This window comes from Capra hircus, chromosome 24 (assembly GCF_001704415.2).
Source record: "Capra hircus breed San Clemente chromosome 24, ASM170441v1, whole genome shotgun sequence".
Taxonomy (NCBI): Eukaryota; Metazoa; Chordata; class Mammalia; order Artiodactyla; family Bovidae; genus Capra; species Capra hircus.
The window spans coordinates 886,296-905,481 of record NC_030831.1 but is presented as its reverse complement, the minus strand read 5'-3'; the positions used below and the strand labels follow the sequence as shown (position 1 = coordinate 905,481).

The window sequence follows — 19,186 nt, the reverse complement described above, 5'->3', positions numbered from 1 at the left end:
GGTTGTCTTTTCTAATTCACATTGTCAGTGTTTTGATGATGTGTTCTTTGGATGATGGATAGTTTTTGATTGTTTCCTTGATTCTTTGTCTTTTATATTAGGAGAATACGGGCCATATTGATATCTTTTATTCTAGCAGATGATAACCCTGTTTAGACTTAGCACATAGGTCCTGGCCGACCTTTGTCGGCCTCAGTTCCAATGACAGTTTGATTCACAGGGCCTCTGTGCTGATTTTTGGCCTGTTGGTTTATGTCGTGCTACCAGAACTCTTACTTGTCTCTCTCTGTGCTGCCGAGGAGAAGGGATTTCCCCAGGCTCAGGGTCTCTTGGTGAGAGGTGGTGGTGTCATCCCATATGGATGATGAGACTGTGTTGGATGGACAGTGGCTGTAGCTGTCTCCTCTCCATCTGTGCCCCCTGACTTCCCTGGTGTGTCTTGGTGGGAGAGGAGACTCAGCACTACTGTGTCCAAGAGACTCTGTGTGGCTGGATCCTTTCTGCTCGTGCCCGTGGCTGCTGTGGCATCTTGAGGAAGATGAGAAGCATTTCAGGCCGTGGATAGAAGCCATTTCCTGAGCTGGCTGTTTCTGTGTGTGTTGATGCTGCCTGCCCCTGCCTCACCCCACCCATCCGCCCCCCGCCCCTGCCATCCCCAGTGAGAGAGGGGAGTCTCAGGCTCACAGGACATGGAGACATCAAGGTAGGCCTTGCTGTCCGAGGTGTCTAACCACTTGTTGTCGCAGGGCCCTAACTGGTGCCACTTGGATGCCCCCGTGTCCCTGGGTGGGATGTGGGAGTCTCAGGCTGGTGGAGTGGGACACTACCTCCTAAGGCCACTTGTCAGTCTTGTCTTGCTGGTGGTGGACTCTCAAGGGAGTTATGGCCTTCCTGGGCTGCCTTTTCTTGCTAGGATGGAGTAGGCCGTGCTGGGCCTGTGTCCTTCTGTTGGGTGGGGTCTCGTAAGGTGTCTGCCCATTGTGTTCCTCTGGTTCTGGATCCCCAGTCCACCCAGCTCTCTTCCTCTCACTGCTGCATTCTCACCACCCTCCAGAGCTCTCCTGGTTGGCTCTTGCTTTATTTCCAGGGTTTGTATTGATTGATAGTTGTTTTTAGGAAAGAGGAACAGAAATGGATTGTGACTTAAAAGTTGTGTTCCTGTATTATTTTGTGAAGTTGGTTTTGGTTGTATTTTATCATGGTAACATTTATGTATAGTTTAAAAAGTTAAAGGCTTATGATAGTCACTGTCGCTCTCTACCAGTCACCTCCCCAGCCTCTCATTCCACCGGCAGTTACTTTGTACTCTTTTAACTGTTTCTTGTATTTACAAATCTCCATTATTACAGTGACTGTATTCCTGACTTGTGTCAACATCTGAAATGACTTGACTTCTAATTCAGTTCAGTTCAGTCACTCAGGTGCGACCCCATGGACTGCAGTATGCCAGGCTTCCCCGTCCATCACCAACTCCCAGAGTTTGCTCAAACTCATGTCCATCACATCCGTGATGCCATCCAAACATCTCATCCTCTGTCTCCCCCTTCTCCTCCCACCTTCAATCTTTCCCAGCATTAGGGTCTTTTCCAGTGAGTCAGTTCTTTGCATCAGGTGGCCTTCTAATACCTTCCTTGATTTCAACCCCAGCCAGAACAGAAGAAGATGCTCCTGCCAGGCTCGTACAGTACTCTGCTTCCCCTCACAGCACAGAGTGCACTTGACTAATTGCTCATCTTCTCGTTAGACTTTAAATTCCATGAGTAGAGTGGCAGTGATGGCCAGATTTTACCCTGATACCTGGCCCCATGAGATGAGTGGGGAAGTGTTTTCTTCTCTTTCCCTTTCTGGAAGACATTTTGTAAGGTTGGTGTTACTTCTTTAAATGTTTGGTAGAATTTTCCAGTGAAACCATCTGGACCTGGAGATTTCTTTTTCAGTTCAGTTCAGTCGCTCAGTTGTGTCCGATTCTTTGCGACCCCATGAATCGCAGCATGCCAGGCCTCCCTGTCCATCACCAACTCCTGGAGTTCACTCAGACTCACGTCCATTGAGTCAGTGATGCCATCCAGCCATCTCATCCTCTGTCATCTCCTTCTCCTCCTGCCCCCAATCTCTCCCAGTGTCAGAGTCTTTTCCAATGAGTCAACTCTTCGCATGCTTTCAGTTTCTTTAATAGTTATTGAACTATTCAAAGGATCTATTTTATATTTGGTGAATGGTGACAGTTTGTGCTAATGACCAGTTGGTTCATTTTAGCTAAGTTGCTGTATTTATGTGTATAGACTTGTTTGTAGTATTCCCCTATTTTCTTTTTGCTGTTACTGCATTTAGATGTTGGTGGTTTGTGCCTTCATTTTTTTGTTGTTCATTCTTGCTAGAGATTTGATCTTTTCAAAGATCCATCTTTTATTTTACTTATGTTTTCTAGTTTTCTTTTTCCAACTTCATTAATTTCTGCTGTTTATTTTTTTCTACATTTGTTTAGATTATATTCATTTTTATCTTCTCATTTCTTAAGGTGAGATCTTGGATTATTAATTAGAGACTTTTCTTCTTTTTTAATGTAAATACTTATTGCTGTAAATTTCCCTCTTGGCACTGACTTACCTATGTCCAACAAATTCTTGTGTTTTGATATTCTCTGAGACATGCTCTCTGACCTGTGGATTGTTTAGAAGTGAGTTTGGAAAATTTACTGTTATCTTCTAGCATGATTTTTTTGTAATCAAAGAACACAATTTGTATGATTTCAATTATTCTAATTTGGTGCAGCTTGTTTTGTGACTGAGGATATGATCTATAGCAGTAGAAGTCCTGGGGCTCTTGAAAAGAAAGTACTTTGTGCTGTTGTTGGGTGAAATGTTCTGAAATGCAATTAGATCCTGTTAGTTAATGGTGTCGGAGAAGGCAATGGCACCCCACTCCAGTGCTCTTGCCTGGAAAATCCCATGGATGGAGGAGCCTGGTAGGCTGCAGTCCGTGGGGTCGTGAAGAGTCGGACACTTACTGACCGACTTCACTTTCACTTTTCACTTTCATGCATTGGAGAAGGAAATGGCAACCCACTCCAGCATTCTTGCCTGGAGAATCCCAGGGATGGGGAACCTGGTGGGCTGCTGTCTATGGAGTCGCACAGAGTTGGACACAACTGAATCGACTCAGCAGCAGCAGCTAATGGTGTTGAGTTCTTTTCTCCTTGCTGGTTTACTGCCTGGTTGTTGAAGGTGGATAGTTGGTCTCTAAACTGAAATCATGGATTTGTCTGTTTCTCTCTGTAGTTTTATCAGTTTTTGCTTCACATATTTTGCAGGTCTATTTTTGGTGCATTCATGTTGGGATTGCTTATATTCTTGATGGACTGACATTTTTATTATTATGAAATTTCCCTGTCTGTCGCTAGTAATTTTTTTGCTGTGATGTTTGCTTTAACTGACATTATTATAGCCACTGCTGCTTTCTTTGGATTGATGTTTGCCTGGCGCATAATTTTCCATCCTTTTACTTTCAACTTGCTTTTAGTAAAATGAGTTTCTCTTCGTTGATAATGTGGTTGGTTATACTTTTTATCCACTCTGCCATTGTGTGTCCTTGAGCTGATGCATTTAGAACATTTACATTCAGTGTAGTGATTGATTAGTTAGGACTTGCACCTACCATTTTACTTTCTGTTTTCTGTCTTTTGTTTCTCTCTTTTCTTTTTCCTGCCTTTTTTAACAGTCACTTGAGCATTTTTTAGAATTCCATTTTGGTTTACTTGTGGTGTTTGCATTGGGTCTCTTTGTATAAACACTATGTAGCAGTGGTTCTACATGTTGTATTACACAGTATAACTCATCACAGTATATATACTCCTGTTGGCATTTCATCAAGTTGAGTGAAGTGTACAATTCTCACCTTACATCCTTTGATTCCCACCGCTGGTAATGTAATTATGGGCATACCTTGTTTTATTGTGCTTTGCAGAATTGTGGTTTTTTTTTTTTTTTTTTACAAATTGAAGGTTTGTGGCAACCCTGCATTGTCAGTTGATGGTTAGCATATTTAATCATTAAAGTATTTTTCAGTTAAGGCATGTACTTTTTTTAATACATAATGCTATTGCATATTTGGTAGACTTCAGTACATTGTGAACATAACTTTTATATGTACCAGAAAACCAAAAAACTTATTTGAGTCACTTTGTTACCATATTTGCTTTATTCCAGTGGTCTGGAACTGAACCTACAGTATCTCTGAGGTATGCCTGTGTCTTGTAAAATTATATGCAAGTTTTACATATATGAAAGTAGTTACATATTTCCCTTACAGTTAGAACTGCTCATCAGTGTTTGAAGTTTTGCTTTATCTCTCAAACATAGTTTAGAAACCATAAGAGGAGAAGGGCAGCTTATTGTAATGGCTCATATTTTTGTGACTTCTGTTCTTCTCTTATTTCCTGGCATACCAAGACTATTTTCTTGTTTCTGTGCTGTTCTAAGAATTCCTTGGCTATACTTTGAGGATGGGTCTGCCGAAAATAAATCTCTTAGTTTTTCTTCATCTGAGGATGTCTTATTTCCCCTTCATTCTGTAAGGATATTTTCATCATATATGCAGTTTCAGGTTGACAGTTCTCTCAGCACTTGAAAAATGTTATGTCACTTCTTTCTGGGTTCCATGATTTTTGATGAGAAATCTGAGGTCATTGCAATGATTTCCGTTGTAGGTACGGTATTTCTCACTAATTTCAAGCTTTGTCTTTGGTTTTCAGTAGTTTGACTTTTATGGGCCTTAGCATAGATTGAGTTTATACTGTTTCACTTAGTTTCTTGAATCTTTTGTCAGTTAGAAGTTTTCAGCATTTATTTATTTGAATACTTATATTTGGACAGTCTTTCATCTCTTCTGCTGATACTCTAGTGACATCTTGTGAGAGCTTTTCTTTTAGTCCCACTTGGCCATAAGTTCTGTTCACTTTCTGTTGAGATAGGGGGATTTCTGTTGTTCCATCTTCAAGCTCATTGATTTTTTTCTCTGTTTCCTTCATTCTGCTGCTGAGCTTGTCCATTCAGTTTTTAAGTCTTTCTTTTTTTCTAGTTTCAAAATTTCCAGTTGATTCTAATTCATATTAGCTGTTTCTTTGCTTAGTTTTTCTAATTTTTTCTCATGTTTCAAGCATGTTTGTATTGCCCATTGAAACACTTTAATGATGAATGTTTTAAAACTCCTGTTAGATAATTTCAGCATCTGAATCTTTTTCATGTTAGTATCTTTTGAGTCTCTTCTCATTCAGGTTGAGGTTTATTGGGTTTTGGTATGAGTGATTTTTCATTGTATCCTAGACATTTTGGTCTTGTGCTATAAGGCTGTGGACCTTATTTAATTGAGAAGGAAATCGCAGCCCACTCCAGTACTCTTACCTGGAAAATTCCACGGATGGAGGGGCCTGATAGGCTACAGTCCATGGGATCACAAAGAGTCGGACACAACTGAGCGACTTCACTTTCTTTCTTTCTGTAGTTCCTTTTGGAGAAGAAAATGGCAACCCACCCCAGTGTTCTTGCCTGGAGAATCCCATGGATGGAGGGGCCTGGTGGGCTACAGTCTATGGGGTTGCAAACAGTCGGACACGACGAAGCAACTAACACACACACACACACCTTATTTAAGTCTTCTGTTTTATCAGTCTCTTTTAAAAAGAGACTCATGCTGAGAACAGATGACTATTGTCTGATTATCTTTAAAATATTAGTGTGTTTCTTGGTAGAGGAAACACAGGTTGTTGTTGTTTTTCTTTTTAGTGTTTTCTCATTGAGTGTCTACACACATTTTTCTCTGAATCTAAAAAATTTTACAATTATTATGATAATAGATATTTTACTGTTTTCCTTTTCTGTGATGGTCTGTAATTAAAAGCTTTTTTTAAAGTACAGAATGATTCTTAAGATAGCATTTATCAAAGTACCCAGGTCCAGGATTCCTTGAAATCAGAGACATATTCTTATAATACATAGCATTTCCTTTAAAATAACTATTTTAGGCAAGTTTATAAAATTCTTTATACTTAACAGAATAGAAATGTTTTGCTTAACTTTCTAAACTGACAGTTTGCATGAAGATAGAGTTGGTGATTGGAATAGCACCTTTTGGGAAGCTGGAGTATGTGTCCTTAGCTTAACTGGCCTGCTTGTCTGTAAATATCTGGATTGGCATTTACATATATTAGATACTGTACTGTGAACTCTGGAGGCTAGTGGTAAAGAATTTGCCTGCCAATGCAGGAGACAAGAGACGTGGGTTTGATCCCTGGGTCAGGAAGGAAGGAAATGGCAAACCAACCCAGTATTCTTGTCTGGAGATTCCCATAGACCAAGGAGCCTGATGGGCTATAGGGGGGGCCCCAAAGAGTTACATGACTGAAGTGACCTAGCATGCAGGCACCATTAACTAATTCAGAAGTTTGTCTCAATATATGTATAGTGTTGGTGTAATTTCTTATTCAAGAAATCGGTGTTCAGTTTTTATAGAACATTCTATAAGAGGAATCAGTAGGCCAGTAAAGCCTGACTCTTGTGCTTGTTGCTTGTTTTCGCTCCTCATGTCAAGGCATGCTGCTCCAGCACTGGTCCTTTACTTTTTTTGTTTGTAAAACTATTCCCCTGTTTTCTGCTGCTGTAGGAGGGAAGGAATTCTAATTTCTCACTAGTTCATACAGTTCTGCTGCTTATTAACGACTCAAGGAGTACATCAAGGCTGTATATTGTCACCCTGCTTATTTAACTTATATGCAGAGTACATCATGAGAAACGCTGGGCTGGAAGGAGCACAAGCTGGAATCAAGACTGCTGGGAGAAATATCAATAACCTCAGATATGCAGATGACACCACCCTTATGGCAGAAAGTGAACAGGAACTAAAGAGCTTCTTGATGAAAGTGAAAGAGGAGAGTGAAAAAGTTGGCTTAAAGCTCAACATTCAGAAAACTAAGATCATGGCATTTGGTCCCATCACTCCATGGGAAATAGATGGGGAAACAGTGGAAACAGTGTCAGACTTTATTTTTGGGGGGCTCCAAAATCACTGCAGATGGTGCCTGCAGCCATGAAATTAACAGACACTTGCTCCTTGGAAGAAAAGTTATGACCAACCTAGATAGCATATTGAAAAGCAGAGACATTACTTTGCCAACAAAGGTCCGTCTAGTCAAGGCTATGGTTTTTCCAGTAGTCATGTATGGATGTGAGAGTTGGACTGTGAAGAAAGCTGAGTGCCGAAGAATTGATGCTTTTGAACTGTGGTGTTGGAGAAGACTCTTGAGAGTCCCTTGGACTGCAAGGACATCCAGCCAGTCCATTCTAAAGGAGATCAGTCCTGGGTGTTCTTTGGAGGGAATGATGCTAAAGCTGAAGCTCCAGCACTTTGGCCACCTCATGGGAAGAGTTGACTCATTGGAAAAGACTCTGATGCTGGGAGGGATTGGGGGCAGGAGGAGAAGGGGACGACAGGATGAGATGGCTGGATGGCATCACCGACTCAATGGACGTCAGTTTGAGTGAATTCTGGGAGTTGGTGATGGACAGGGAGGCCTGACGTGCTGCAATTCATGGGGTCGCAAAGACACGACTGAGCAACTGAACTGAACTGAACTGAATGACTTATCGCAACACAGTTGAACTTGGAAGCTGTATTTGATGAAGAACATATACATTTTTTATAGCATTTCATTGCCTTGTTTTTCTTTATTAACATGTAGGCAGAAAGGGAGTGTCTATTTTTCTTAAAGAAGGTTTAAGCAGTAGGCATATTTTAAGTGTTTTCCTCCCTTTAGTATCAGTTGACTTCTCAGAAATGTTTCTCATCAAAATGGAAACAATAAAGCTGTTGGATACTTAAGATAAAAATGTGAGTTTAAGATAGTTATTGTACTGACCTACTTTTGCTTGGATACATGTAAATTATGTGCCTTCCAGTACTGGAATGTTTTGTTGAAAGTTCCTAGTTTTTTTAAACCTTGGGCAGTGGTGAAGAGAGCTGTCGTTAGTTCTTAGCATGGTGGTACTCTTGGGTTCGGTATCATCCATTCTGTCGTCTTTGTTCACATTGTTTTTACTCATTAAAAAAAAATATGTTTCCAGAATTATACTTAATTGCTGGAAGCGTTGATTTTTCTTGAGTGACAAACCAATTAAGTGTGTATGACACCAGGCAACAAAGACACTTAAGATTCTCTGCTTGTCTTGTCTCTGAAAAAATCCATTATTCATCATCTTATTGTTTTTAAATACTGAGGTAAAATTTTCAGTACAATAGGAAAATTGCTTTGGAAATGGAATAAATTGCTTGCCAGTTCAAAGGCTCCCTTTCTGAAGTTGAGGTTACTAAACCTGATGTTGCTTATATTCATTATCTTTCAGACTCTCATTGTACTGCTTTTCTAGCGTTAAACATGATAAGATTGTGACTTTTGCTAAAATGCAGCACAATCACTAAAAGAATTTAATGAAAAAGACTAAAAATCTCATTTTGTATACTATGTTATAATATCTGTAAGTGGTGGTTTGAATTTTAATTGCATTTTCTATAAATATCCATTTTCTGGTTGACTTTTAAAAGAGGTGCTTTTACACAGAAGAAAAAGGAATTTTTGAGAGGAAAAATATTAATTGTTTCAGATTGTGTACTTTTTGTCTAAACCATCTAAAGTGATAGGTGGCTTGCTTTAGGGATGTTCCATGGTGGAATTGAGAGTAATTGGAGTTGTTTGTAGATTCGATGAGAGATGAAGACAAGTATCCCTTTGATTAGGGGAGTGAAGTGTTCAAGACGGGTGTCAGTAGCGACTGCTGCTTCTCCGGACATTTGCTTTAAGCAGAGGTCTTCTGCCTTCTCGGTTTTAGTAATGATATGGTATTCCATCATGAATTAAGCAACTTTAATTGTTGATATGAAGCTTTTCCATGCTTTTTGGGTGACTAGCATGACATGGTGATCATTGTCTTTGTAGATATATCTTACATATATTTTTAATTTTCATGAGATAATTAGAAGCTGTGGTTAAAGTTAAATTACATTACCAAAAAAAAAAGGCTTTCGATGCATCTTCACAAATTATTCTCCCAAAAAGTTGTTCGCTTTCTTACAGCAGTTAAGAGTGCCTGGTCATCCAAGACTGTCGGCTATGCCAGATGTTAAGAATTAATTTTTTTCAGTTATTTTAATTTGTATGTTTTAAGAGTCCTTTTTGAAAATGAAAATTATTCCCAGGCTTAAAACCTTTCATTGTCTTCCTCTGCTCACTGAGCGCTTCATTTCGGTTTCCCAGACCGTGAGGCTCGCTCACTCCAGCCACTCTGGCTCTGTCCCCCTCCTGCAGTTCCTCCAAGCTCCACAGCCCCTTCTCTGCCTTCCTAGACCTTCGTGTGGTTGGCTGCTTTTCATCCAGGTGTCACTTGTTGAGACTCAGCTTCCTTGATCCAGGAAGACCCTTCCTGTCGCTTCCAGTCCTATCACTTCCTTTATTGTCTTCCTAGCACTTTTTCCATTGAGTGTCCTGTGAGTCCCTGAGCTGTGTATCGCAGGAGCTTTGTTGCCTCTTTGCTTTTGTACGCGAGGGGACATTGTTAGCACGTCGTGGGCACTCAAGTGTGTGTTGAAAGAGTTGGAGTTCCTAATGTGGTGGAACGTGATTTTCTTAGTTGTTTTTTTTTTTTTTCCTGTGTTAATTGTCTTTGCTCATCTGTCGTTCGAGGCATTTGCTTTTTAATCCATTTGAGAGAACTGTCTATATAGCATCGTTTTTCTGGTATAGGCTGCATTTATTCCCCCTAGTTGCTTGTTTCTTTTAAGATGTTCTTCTTTGATGATGCAGATTACAGACCTACATTGTACCTGGCTATAGTAAGGACTCAGTAAACATCAGCCATCCGTTTCCCTGAGCTTCTAGTCTTAAGAGGCCTTCAGGGGTTCTTTCCCCAATATTCTGGCTGTCTAGTTGAGCAGCCCACTCCCCATATTCACTCTCTTGAGTGAATTTGCCCTGTGTGTCAGGGTCAGACTCTCTCTGTGGCAGCCAGCAGGACGATGAGGGGAAAGGGCCTCATGGTAAGTTCAGGCAAGACTGCATTGTAGGAATTAGCTTGGCGGGCCAGGGGTGTGCGTAGTGATGAGGGAATATCCATCTGCTAGTGGTTTCTTGGCTGCCAGGGAGCAGGGTGTTATCAACAATAACTATAGAAAAAAATTTTTTATTATACTATTGTTTCATTGACTGTTCTGAAGCCTTTGACTGTGTGGACACAACAAACTGGAAAAATTCTTAAAGAGAAGGGAATACCAGACCACCTTACCTGTTTCCTGAAAAACCTGTGTGCAGGACAAGAAACAACAGTTAGAACCAAACATGCAACAACAGACTGGTTCAAAATTGGAGAAGGAGTACGTCAAGGCTATTTATTGTCATCCTGCTTATTTAACTTATATGTGGAGTACTTCATGAGAAACGCTGGGCTGAGTGATCACAAGCTGGAATCAAGATTGCTGGGAGAAGTATCAACAGCCTCACATAGGCTGATGATACCACTCTAGTGGCAGAAAGCAAAGAGGAACTAAAGAGCCTCTTGATGGGGGTGAAAGAGGAGAGTGAAAAAGCTGGCTTAAAAGTCAGCATTCAAAAACTAAGATCATGGCATTCAGTCCCATCACTTTATGGGAAATAGTTGGGGAAACAGTAATAGATTTTATTTTCTTGGGCTCCAAAATCACTGTGGATGGTGACTGCAGTCATGAAATTAAAAGACATTCCTTGGAAGAAAAGCTGTGACAAACCTAGACAGCGTATTAAAAAGCAGAGACATCACTTTGCCAACCAAGGTCCATCTACTGAAAACTATGGTTTTTCCAGTAGTCATGTATGGATGAAAGTGTTGGACTGTAAAGAAGGCTGCGTGCCAAAGAATTGATGCTTTCAAACTGTGGTGTTGGAGGTGACTCTTGAGAGTCCTTGGACAGCAAGGTGATCCAACCAGTCAATCCTGAAGGAAATCAACCTTGAATATTCATTGGAAGGGCTGATGCTGAAATTGAAGCGCCAGTACTTTGGCCACCTGATGCAAAGAGCTGACTCTTTGGAAAAGACCCTGATGCTGGAAAAGATTGAGGGCAGGAGAAGGGAACAACATAGAGTGAGATGGTTGGATGGCATCATCAACTCAGTGGACATGAGTTTGAGCAAGCTCTGGGAGATGGTGAAGGGCAGGGAAGCCTGGTGTGCTGCAGTCCATGGGGTCACAAAGAATTAGGCATAACTTAGTGACTAAACAACAAGAGACAGGTAATATGAGTTACAACTTAACCATTTTTGTTGTTCAGTCACTAAGTCATGTCGATATTTCCCTTGGAAATCTTGATTCCAGCTTGTGAGTCATCCAGCCTGGCATTTTGCATGATGTACTCAGCATATAAGTTAAATAAGCAGGGTGGCAGTATACAGCCTTGACCTACTCCTTTCCCAGTTTTGAACCAGTCCATTGTTTCATGTCTGGTTCTAACTGTTGCTTCTTGTCCTGCATATAGGTTTCACAGGAGACAGGTAAGGTGGTCTGGTAGTCCCATCTCTTTTCAGAATTTTTCCACAGTTTGTGTTCACACAGTCAAAGGCTTCAGTGTAGTCAATGAAGCAAAAGTAGATGTTTTTTTGGAGTTCCCTTGCTTTTTCTGTGATCCAGCAGATGTTGGCAATTTGACCTCTGGTTCCTCTGCCTTTTCTATCTAAATCCAGCTTGTACATCTGGAAGTTCTTGGTTCATGTAGCTTAGTATGAGAAAGTTAGCTTAGTGTGAGGAGAAAAGAAAAGTGTGATTAGTAGAACTGGGCCAGCTCTTACCCTGAGTGAAACCCTTACCGTAGACAGAGACAGCTTGCCCCACCTCAGTGCTCTGGTCTTTTCTCTCTCCAGGTACCAGCTGGAGGATGAGTCTGCCCACTTGGATGAAATGCCACTAATGATGTCTGAAGAGGGCTTTGAGAACGACGAAAGTGATTACCACACTTTACCACGAGCTAGGATCACGCAAAGAAAGAGAGGCCTGGAGTGGTTTGTCTGTGGGGGATGGAAGTTCCTCTGTACCAGGTTTGTCTCCCTTCACTGCCTAACCTCCTCCTCAGCGAGGCTACATTGTTATTTATAAGCTTAGCTTCTCAGCACATTTGTTTCTGTATCAAACTAAAGAAGCCACTCTAAATGATACCCTGGAGAGTGTAAATAACCTTAGTCAAAACCAAACAGTGGTAATCCAAAAGGGACAGGAAGCCAAATTCACTTTTCTTGTCAGATGATCTAATGTTTAAACCCTGGAGAAGGAAATGGCAACCCACCCCAGTATTCTTGCCTGGAGGATTCCATGGATAGAAAAGCCTGGCGAGCCCCAGTGCATGGGATCGTGAAATGTTGGACATGACTGAGTGACTAACACTTTAAAAGATGGAGACAGTTAGTGACCCTGTAATTAATACATGGTAAAATTGATTTTTTCACTGTACTGATATTTATAAATTGATACTTATAAATTATGTTCCTTTCTTTTCCATCTATTATTTTATATGTACCCCTTGGCCTCTGTGGAGGATTAGTTCTAGGACCCCTGAAAAGTGAGAGTAATAATCACTCACAGGTGTCCAACTCTTTGCGACCCTGGTTTGTAGCCTACCAGGCTCCTCCGCCCATGGGATTTTCCAGGAAAGACTACTGGAGTGGATAGCCATACCCTTCTTCAGGGGATCTTCCTGACCCAGGGGTCAAACCCAGGTCTCCTGTGTTGTGTTTACGGTCTGAGCCTCCAGGGAAGCCCCCTAGGAGCCCTGCAGTTGCCAGTCAGTGGATGCGCAAGTCTCCTGCGTAAAATAGCCCAGTATTTGCACACGGCTGCACACAGCTTCCTGTATACTTCCTTGTCAGTGTTTTTGTTTTTTCAGTTAAACATGTATTTTTTCAGATGTTTTCTATTACAGGTTACTATAAGGTATAATATAGTTCCCTGTGTTTTATCCTTGTTGTTTATCTGTTTTATATATAGTGGTATGTATATGTTTATCCCAAACCCCTAATTTGCCCCCTTCCTCACCACCCCTTGCTGTCCTCTTTGGTAACCTTAAGTTTGTCTTCTATATCTCTGACTCTGTTTTGTAAATGAGTTCATTTGCATCGTTGTTTAGCTTTGCATAGAAGCACTATCACATGGTATTTGTCTTTCTCTGACTGACTTCGCTTAGTATGATAATCTCTAGGTCCATTCATGTTGCTACAGGTGGCATTATTTCATTCTTTTTTACGGCTGAGTAATATTCCATTGTATATATGTCCCACATCTTTAGCCATTCCTCTGTTGGCGGACACTTTGGTTGCTTCCGTGTCTTTGCTATTGTAAACAGTGCTGCAGTGAACATTGGTGTGCATGTATCTTTCCAAATTAAAGAGTTTTCTCCAGATTTATGCCCAGGAATGAGACTGCTGGATCATACAGTGACGGTAGTTTTTAAGGAACTTCCATACTGTTCTCCCTGAGCATCTCTAGCGGCTCAGACAGTGAAGAATCTGTCTGCAGTGCAGGATACCTGGGCATGGTCCCTGGGTTGGAAAGATCCCCTGAAGAAGGGAATGGCAATCCACTCCAGTACTCTTGCCTGGAGAATTCCTTGGACAGAGGAGCCTGGTGGGCCACAGTCCATGGGGTCATAGCGTCAGCCACGACCGAGCGACTTTCAGGCTGCTGTTCTCCCTAGTGGATGTACCGGTTTACGTTCCTCCCAGTAGTGTAGGTTCCTCTTTCTCCACACCCCCTCCAGCATTTATTATTTGTAGACTTTTTAATGATGGCCCTTCTCACTAGTGTGAGGTACCTGTGGTACCTTTTATAAATCTGTTTTGAACTGGATTGGTCTAAGACAGTTGTGTCAGACCCAGAATCAGGGTCTGGAGATAGAAGTTGAGCGTTGTTGTTATTATTGTGACAGTGGAAGCCCCTCAACGATGACTTTCCGAAAAGCATCAGTAGGCGTGTGGCATAGGCCTATGACGGGGAAGGGAGTGGGGGAAGGCTTATACTCCTTTTTTTGGGGTGGCAGAAAAAATAAGGGAGGAACAGTGAAATCATGTTGGAGAAGATGACTTTTATCCTTGATTGGGACCATTAGTTCATTTAAGTTAGAAGGTGTCTGGGATACGGATGAGGACTAAAAATAAGAGAAAGTTGGTTATGCTTTGGTAGAGGTCATCAGTAATCAACAAAGGAAGATCAATAATCATGCATTTGTATCAAACCTAGCATAATTTCATTACTGTTTGTCCATCAGGGAGAGGCTTGGCCATTACACCACCAGCTGTGGAAGCGAGGTGGTGGTTACGGTGGGAACGGTGGCCAGTGTTGTCGGCTGAGGAGACAGCTGTGGTGGATGGGTTTGGGTGGAACTGTCTGATGGTGTGGCATGTGTTCCTCATTAGTGTGGGGTGGTGAAAGGAGTCGGACTCAAGGCCCTGGTGCCGTCTGAGGTGTGCGTTCTCCCCATGGTTGAAGCCACGAGCTGGAAGAGTCCTTGTCGTGAGAGCTAAGGGGAAAGCTAGGGGTGGAAGAAGAGTCTGGCTTGACGAGCCAAGGCCCTTCCTCCTCTTTGCTCCTGGACTGGGAATGGTGCCAGGACAGGGCCTGTGGTCTCCGTGCAGTAGGTCCTGGTTTGCCATCTTCCAGTAGAGAACACCTCCCAAGGGAATCCTGCAGGGGAAATGAGCGCCTGTTGTGTGTGGAGGATCCCTGGGTGTCAGTGTTTCCACAAATGCATGATTATTGATCTTCCTTTGTTGATTACTGATGATGTCTACCAGAGCATGAAAGTGTTTCCCTGGGTGAAGACCGAGGGCATGGGGGCAGGCATGGACGCAGGAAGCTGTGAGGACAGAATGTGGCCTCGTGTCTGCAGTGTGGGCTCCACGAAGGCGGCCCGTGCTGCAGGAGTGGCGACTTGCCTGTCCGGGGCAGATATTTGCCAGGAATTGTGAGCATTAACAACACTGAATATACTGTTGAGTTATTTTTGGTCTCTTACAGGGTTTTGTTTTTACCAAATTGAACATAGGCAAATTTTGGATTTCATTTGTAGTATTCCTTTTCTTACTGAAGATATATTTGAAAATACAGATGTTAGTAGCAAAAATACCCATGTTTTGGGGAAGTTAAAACAGCTGAGTAACATACACTTGACATGTATTTAAAGTCTTTATCTTAAAAAATGATGGTCAAATGGGCACAGCTGACTGAGCCGTTGTGGCAGCTTTACTCATGAGTGTCTCTCCATGTGGACCAGAGTGACCTGAGACATGGCCACACTTCATGTTCAGTTGACACCTGCTGCACCAGGAAATCGTTACAGAAATTAAAACTACCTTACAGGACAAAGTTTACAGTTAGCAACTTACATTGGTCTTATTTTCTTTATTTCTTATAGATTTCCAGTTTTGAATATTCATTAACCTTTTTCTTTACTAAATACCACGGATTGTAACTCGTACGCTTGGGGCTTCCCTGGTAGCCCAGATGGTAAAGAATCTACCTGCAATGCAGGAGACCTCGGTTTGATCCCTGGCTTGGAAAGATCCCCTGGAGAAGGAATGGCTACCCACTCCAGTATTCTTGCCTGGGGAATTCCATGGATAGAGGAGCCTGGCAGGCTACAGTCCATGGGTCGCAAAGAGTTGGACACAACTGAGTGACTAACACAATGACAAGACGTTATAAAATTGTGTTATTAAAGTTATTAAGTGGTGGGCCAAAAAGTAGAAGTTGTGTAAAAGTAGTTTAATTGCAGAAGAAAATGTTAGTGACTATTGTAGTGAAGGCAGCAAATAATACTAGTGAGCTCTGGATAATTCTGTGTATTTTTACTCGTAGATTCTGTGAGGAGTAAGGCTTACTTTAAAATTGTTCTTCAGGGATTAAGTCAGCTTTCATTTCTTCATGGCTTAAGATCTGCCTTCTCATTTTTATTATTTGGCAAAAATTCCAACTCTGACAAATTTGATTCTGAAAAGATTTTTCTGTGATCTGTCTTCTAAATGTTTGAGTGTCCTCCACGTGAGTCACTGTGATGCACTCAGATATGTAGCTCTCGGGGTGGAAGTGGAGCAGTAATGTCTTTCTCAGGAGATTTACATTTCACTCCCTATAAGAAATCACTTTGTCCCATGAAAGTGGAGATCCTGAGTAGCATTTCCATATGAAGGGGCCTGTATCAAATGCTGGGATTATTCCTGGATCTCAATGGCCTCTACCCTCTCAGTTAACCTGCAGCACATTTGGAGTGCAGAAGCGTGGGAAAATGCAGAACTTTCAGGAGAACGCGAGTGCCTGGTTGCTTCTGGCTTGGTGACTGAAGATACTTGATGGATGGAATATTTATTTGTTTATTCAGGAAGCTCTAAATATTGGAAGTTGCCTAATTATGGTCACTTAAAATTTTAGAAGACGGGATCTTGGTATGTAGATGCTTTATTTAATATTGAAGTACTACTTTGATTGTAGAGGCATCTGTGAAAAGTTACTAATCCTAAAATGTTTTTAAGTAAAAAGGATACTTTGTGCATTACTGAAATTACTTTCAATTTGCATATAAATGGGAAAGTGCCTTCAGAGTGATGAGACATTGAAGCCGCCTTCTGGACCCCTGCCCTTGTTCTGGGTGCAGGCTCCCGGCTTGTTCCAGGGGCAGCTCTCTGTTGCTCCTTCTCACTCACCAGTATTTATCAGTGTATTTTACTCTTGTTTCTTTGCCTTCAAATATTGCTCATGTTTACTTTCTGCCTTAGCTCTACAACTCCCTAAGACTTACATGTACTTTCTGATTACAAGTATTTTCTTTACTTGGTAGCACCTGTCTCTCTCGCTATCTTCTGTCTGCATAATCCAGTGGCAGTTCTGGTAGTGCCCCAGGCTTTTGTCCACTTATTTAATCTTGGCGACGCCACTGGACTTCATCAGTTCAGTTCAGTCACGTCCGACTCTTTGTGACCCTATGGACTGCAGCACACCAGGCCTCCCTGTCCATCACCAGCTCCTGCAGTTTACTCAAACTCATGTCCATTGAGTCAGTGATGCCATCCAACCATCTCAGCCTCTGTCGTCCCCTTCTCCTCCCACTTTCAGTCTTTCTCAGTATTAGGGTCTTTTCAGAAGAGTCAGTTCTTCGCATGAGGTGGCCAAAATATTGGAGTTTCAGCTTTAGCATCACTCCTTCCAATGAATATTCAGGACTGATTTCCTCTAGGATGGACTGGTTGAATCTCCTTGCTGTCCAAGGGACTCTCAAGAGTCTTCTCCAACACCACAGTTCAAAAGCATCAATTCTTCAGCACTCAGCTTTCGTTATAGTCCAACTCTCACATCCATACGTGACTATTTGAAAAACCATAGTCCTGACTGGACGGATCTTTGTTGGCAAAGTAATGTCTCTGCTTTTTAATATACTGTCTAGGTTGGTCATAACTTTTCCTCCAAGGAGTAGGTCTCTTTTAATTTCATGGCTGCAATCACCATCTGCAGTGATTTTGGAGCCCAGAATATAAAGTCTCTCACTGTTTCCACTGTTAAATATATTTGTCATGAAGTGATGGGACCAGATGCCATGATCTTAGTTTTTTGAATGTTGAGCTTTAAGCCAACCTTTTCACTCTCCTCTTTCAGTTTTCAAGAGGCTCTTTAGTTCTTCTTCGCTTTCTGCCGTAAGAGTGGTGTTATCTGCATATCTGAAGTTATTAATATTTCTCCTGGCAATCTTGATTTCAGCTTGTGCTTCATCCAGCCCAGCATTTCTCATGATGTACTCTGCATATAAGTTAAATAATCAGGATGACAATATTCAGCCTTGACATACTCCTTTTCCTATTTGGAACCAGTCTGTTGTCCCATGTCCAGTTCTAACTATTGCTTCCTGGACTGCATACAGGTTTCTCAAGAGGCAGGTTAGGTGGTCTGGGATTTCCATCTCTTTCAGAATTTTCCACAGTTGATTGTGATCCACACAGTCAAAGGCTTTGGCATAGTCAGTAAAGCAGAAATAGATGTTTTTCTGGAACTCTCTTGCTTTTTCCATGATCCAACGGGTGTTGGCAATTTGATCTCGGTTCCTCAGCCTTTGCTAAAACCAGCTTGAACATCTGGAAGTTCATGGTTCACGTATTGCTAAAGCCTGGCTTGGAGAATTTTGAGCATTACTTTACTAGCGTGTGAGATGAGTGCAATTGTGCGGTAGTTTGAATGTTCTTTGGGATTGCCTTTCTTTGGGACTGGAATGAAATCTGACCTTTTCCGGTCCTGTGGCCACTGCTGAGTTTTCCAAATTTGCTGGCATATTGAGTGCAGCACTTACACAGCATCATCTTTCAGGATTTGAAACAGCTCCACTGGAATTCCATCACCTCCACTAGCTTTGTTCTTAGTGATGCTTCCTAAGGCCAGCTTGATTTCACATTCCTAGATGTCTGGCTCTAGGTGAGTGATCATACCATCATGATTATGTGGGTTGTGAAGGTCTTTTTTGTACAGTTCTTCTGTGTATTCTTGCCATCTCTTCTTAATATCTTCTGCTTCTGTTAGGTCCATACCATTTCTGTCCTTTATTGAGCCCATCTTTGCATGAAATATTCCCTTGATATCTCTAGTTTTCTTGAAAAATCTCTAGTCTTTCCCATTCTGTTGTTTTCCTCTATTTCTTTGCACTGATCACTGAGGAAGGCTTTCTTATCTCCTTGCTATTCTTTGGAACTCTGCAATCAAATGGGTATATCTTTCCTTTTCTCCTTTGCTTTTTGCTTCTCTTCTTTTCACAGCTATTTGTAAGGCCTCCTCAGACAGCCATTTTGCTTTTTTGCATTTCTTTTTCTTGGGGATGGTCTTGATCCCCATCTCCTGTACAATGTCACGAACCTCCGTCCATAATTCATCAGGCACTCGGTCTGTCAGATCTAATCCCTTGAATTTATTTCTTACTTCCACTGTATAACTGTAAGGGATTTGATTTAGGTCATACCTGAATGGTCTAATGGTTTCCCCCACTTTCGTCAAATTCAGTCTGAATTTGGCAGTAAGGAGTTCATGATCTGAGCCACAGTCAGCTCCCATTCTTGATTTTGCTGACTGTATAGAGCTTTGCCATCTTTGGCTGCAAA

The 19,186-nt window shown here is 41.7% G+C and overlaps 1 protein-coding gene across 4 annotated transcripts in view; it reads left to right on the top strand.

The window, feature by feature from the left end:
- ATP9B (ATPase phospholipid transporting 9B (putative)) overlaps positions 1-19,186 on the top strand; it is a 154,051-nt gene that overhangs the window by 2,917 nt on the left and 131,948 nt on the right. For all 4 annotated transcript variants that reach the window (XM_018039529.1, XM_018039527.1, XM_018039528.1 and 1 more), the window contains exon 2: positions 11,933-12,106. In XM_018039529.1, the coding sequence (XP_017895018.1) occupies positions 11,933-12,106 (174 nt within the window). The remainder of the gene's footprint in view (positions 1-11,932; positions 12,107-19,186) is intronic.